The sequence below is a fragment of the Cebus imitator genome, unplaced genomic scaffold (assembly GCF_001604975.1).
Source record: "Cebus imitator isolate Cc_AM_T3 unplaced genomic scaffold, Cebus_imitator-1.0 Scaffold136, whole genome shotgun sequence".
Lineage (NCBI taxonomy): Eukaryota > Metazoa > Chordata > Mammalia > Primates > Cebidae > Cebus > Cebus imitator.
The window spans coordinates 321,516-325,258 of NW_016107451.1; the positions used below are offsets into that span (position 1 = coordinate 321,516).

The 3,743-nt window shown below is 50.3% G+C and overlaps 1 protein-coding gene across 9 annotated transcripts in view; it reads right to left on the reverse strand.

The window, feature by feature from the left end:
* The window catches only part of RAP1GAP2 (RAP1 GTPase activating protein 2), a 273,881-nt gene that overhangs the window by 261,536 nt on the left and 8,602 nt on the right, over positions 1-3,743 (reverse strand). For all 9 annotated transcript variants that reach the window (XR_005202360.1, XR_005202359.1, XM_037743141.1 and 6 more), the window contains exon 2: positions 1,399-1,515. Coding sequence is in view for 7 of the 9 variants with exons in the window: in XM_037743141.1 (XP_037599069.1) it covers positions 1,399-1,515 (117 nt within the window). In the remaining 2 variants the exon portion in view is untranslated. The remainder of the gene's footprint in view (positions 1-1,398; positions 1,516-3,743) is intronic.

Sequence of the window (3,743 nt, forward strand, 5' to 3'; positions counted from 1 at the left end):
TTTAAAAAAAAAAAAAAAAAAATTAATGAATTAAGCCACTTATCTCGGTGAGTCTATAGCAGACTCTTCTTCAAATTCCCAAATGGCATGTAGCCTTCCCGTGTATGAAATCTGAAGTTATGTGGCCGGGCGCAGTGGCTCATGCCTGTAATCCCAGCCCTTTAGGAGGCTGAGGTGGGCGGATCACCTGAGGTCAGGAGTTCGAGACCAGCCTGGCCAACATGGTGAAATCCCATCTCTACTACAAATACAAAAATTAGCTGGGTGTGGTAGCATGTGCCTGTAGTCCCAGCTACTCGGGAGGCTGAGACAAGAGAATCACTTGAACCCGGGAGGCAAAGGTTGCAGTGAGCCGAGATTATGCCACTGCACTCCAGCCTGGGCAACAGAGCGAGACTCCATCTCAAAACGAAACAGCAACAACAACAGCTTTGATAGGGAAAGTGGAAGAAAAGGCCCAGGGTCGGGTATGGCAGACCTTGGGAAGGGCTGTGGCTGCAGAAGGGTTGCCAGCACTCCTCTGTTGTGACTGCTGATGCTGGTCACACGTGTCCAGTGCTGGGGGAAGAGTGGGCAGGGATCTGGGTCAGGAGAAGCCCTCACCTCCCAGCCCTCCACCCAGACTCAGGATCCCAGCTGGAATCTCTGGCATGGGAAAGGAGTTGGTCAAGGAAGGATGGGCTGGCTCCAGATCAAATCAGGGGGTGCCCAGCAAATTTACCTGCCACTGTCCCTCCAGAGAGGGAGAAAGCAGTGCCCTCCAGGCTTTGTTTTTTGTTGTTGTTGTTGTTTGAGACAGAGTCTCGCTCTGTTGTCCAGGCTGGAGTGCCAAGTGGCGCAATTGCGGCTCGCTGCAACCTCCTTCTCCAGGGTTCAAGAGATTCTCCTGTCTCAGCCTCCCGAGTAGCTGGGATTACAGATGTGTGCCACCACACTCAGCTAATTTTTGTATTTTTAGTAGAGACGAGGTTTCACCAAGTTAGCCAGGGTGGTCTCACACTCCCGACCTCAAGTGATCTGCCCGCCTCGGCCTCCCAAAGTGCTGGGATTACAGGCATGAGCCACCTAGTCCGATGGATCTCCAGGCTTTGTAAATCTCTGCAGGCATATTTCACTGGAGACTTACGATCTCCCAAGAGAAGGCAGGGAAAATACAATCGTATCCATTTGACAGAGAAGAAAGCAGAGGCAGTGGGTTGCCTCAAGTTACTCGGTGCACTCGAGGTGGGACAAGCATCTGGGCTGATAAACTCTTTCCTAGAAGGCCTCCCCATCCCTGAAGGCAAAGTTCCCCACTGTGGATTTGTGGACCAATGGGGCCCTGGCTTCGTAAGTACCAGCTGAGGGGCCTGGACCAAGGCCGAAGCAGGTGAGGGTCAAGGCAGAAGGTCCCTTTACCTGGAGGGAGACTGAAGATCGGCCCGGCTGAGGATGCAGTGCTGCTGTGGGCTGTAGAGCCACTGGAAGGCTGTCAGTGTCCTCTCCTCCATTCGGAACCGCCCTTCCTGCACGTACCTGTGGGCAGGACAGGAGATAGTGAGGCAGGGAGCAACCTCTGCAGAGCTCCCCCGGAGAGTCAGCCCTGCCTGCCAGAGAATTGCTGTCGGGTACCTGTTTCCAAATATCTCTCCTGCTCATCTGCCAGAAAGCCCTGTTTCCAGAGGGCCGCAATTAACATTCCCTGAAGAGGAGGCAGCTGCAAGGATCAGATTTCAACTCAATAAATGGAAAAGCTTTCTTTCCTTTGTTTTTTGTTTTGTTTTGTTTTGCTTTTCGAGACAGTCTTGCTCCATCACCCAGGCTGGATGCAGTGGTGTGATCTTAGCTCATTGCAACCTCCACCTCCCAGATTCAAGCGATTCTCTTGCCTCAGCCACCCAAGTAGCTGGGATTACAGAGGGCTGCCACCATGCCTAGCTAACTTTTGTATTTTTAGTAGAGATGGGGTTTCACCATGTTGGCCAGGCTGGTCTCAAACTCCTGACCTCAAGTGATCCGCTCGCCTTGACCTCCCAAAGTGCTGGGATTACAGATGTGAGCCACCGCACCCGCCCAATACATGAATAGCTTTCTAAAAGTTAGTTGTCTGAAGCTGAAAGCAGCTGAAGCTGATGGGGTAAGTTCCCTATCACTGGAAGTAGGTGAGCAGAGGGCACACAGGGAATTCAGGCATCAGACAAGGGTCCATCCTTTAAGTCCCTTACAGGGCTAAGACACTGAACTTTTTTTTTTTTCTTTACTTTTTTTTTTTTTAGAGACATAGTTTCCCTCTGTCATCCAGACTAGAGGGCAGTAGCGCATTTATAGTTCACTGCAGCCTCAAATTTGTGGGCTCAAGAATCCTCTCACCTCGGCGTCTTGAGTACCTAGGACTACAGGCACAAGCCACTCCACCCAGCTAATTTTCTTTTTAAATTTTTTGTAGAGACAGGATCTTGCTCTATGGTCCAGGCTGGTCTTGAACTCCTGACCTCAAGCAATCCTCCTGCCTGGGCCTCCCAAAGTTCTGGGCTTACAGGAGTGAGCCACCTTGCCCAGCCATGGACTTCTTGATTTCACAGCAGGAGAAGGGCTGCTCTGGAGTGGGGACTGGGAGTCAGCAATCAGGGTTACGTCTTCCAGAACCTCCAGAGTCTCTCCCAGGGTCCCAGATGTCCTATGGAAGGGTCCGGGAAGCTGGGCTGGGCACCGTGGACACAAAAGGAAGGTGGTCTCCCTCATACCCTGGCCAGCCTCTCCTGGAAGAACCATGAATCTATTCACTAATTCAACTTTTTTTGTTTTTTGAGGCAGAGTTTCAATCATGTAGTCCAGGCTGGAGTCCAGTGGTGTCATCTCAGATGACTGCAACCGCCACCTCCCGGGTTGAAGTGATTCTACTGACTCAGCCTCCCGAGTAGCTAGGATTACAGGCACCCACCCCCAAGCCCAGCTTATTTTTGTATTTTTAGTAGAGACGGGTTTTCACCATGTTGGCCAGTCTGGTCTCGAACTCTCGACCTCAGGTGATCCAGCCACCTTGGCCTCCCAAAATGCTCGGATTACAGGCATGTGCCATCACACTCAGCCTAATTCAACATTTATTGAGTGCCTATGATGATAAGCAAAACTGACAGAGTCCCTGCCCTCCTGCGGGGAGAGAAATCCATCCAATAATTACATAAATAAATGTATAATTATAAACAGGCACTCTGATAATTACAGTGGGAACGTCACTTGGTTCAACCCCTCCAGAGGACAAGCTAACAACATCTGTCTGAATTCCAAATGCATTTCCCTTTTAGCCCAGCAATCCTCTCTTTGGAGAATGTATCTAGAGATTCCAGCAAGTGGACAGTGTTATCTGTGCAATTGTCTCTAATAGCAAAAGACTGGGAGTGACCCACACACCCTTCAGTAGGGAATGAAATAAATTATGGTTCATCCATACAGTGAAAACAGGTGCGGCTGTAAAACATGTTGTGTTTGAGGGTGTTCCTGTGTGCCGTCATGCCAAGATCTCCAAGGCACACTGTTCAGAGGGAAAAATCAAGGGCAGGGCAGCATGGGTGACTGATGTGAAAAAGGGGGCCGGGAATAGAGCGGGAATTCATACTCGCTTATCTTTACCTACAGAAACTCTGGAGACACAAAAGCTAATAAAAGTCATCTCCTGGTGGCGGGGGGAGAGGAAAGAGGGTGGATGAGGCATGGGAAAGTGACATTTTCACAACGTGCCTTTCATCAGGAGAGAGATTCCAAAT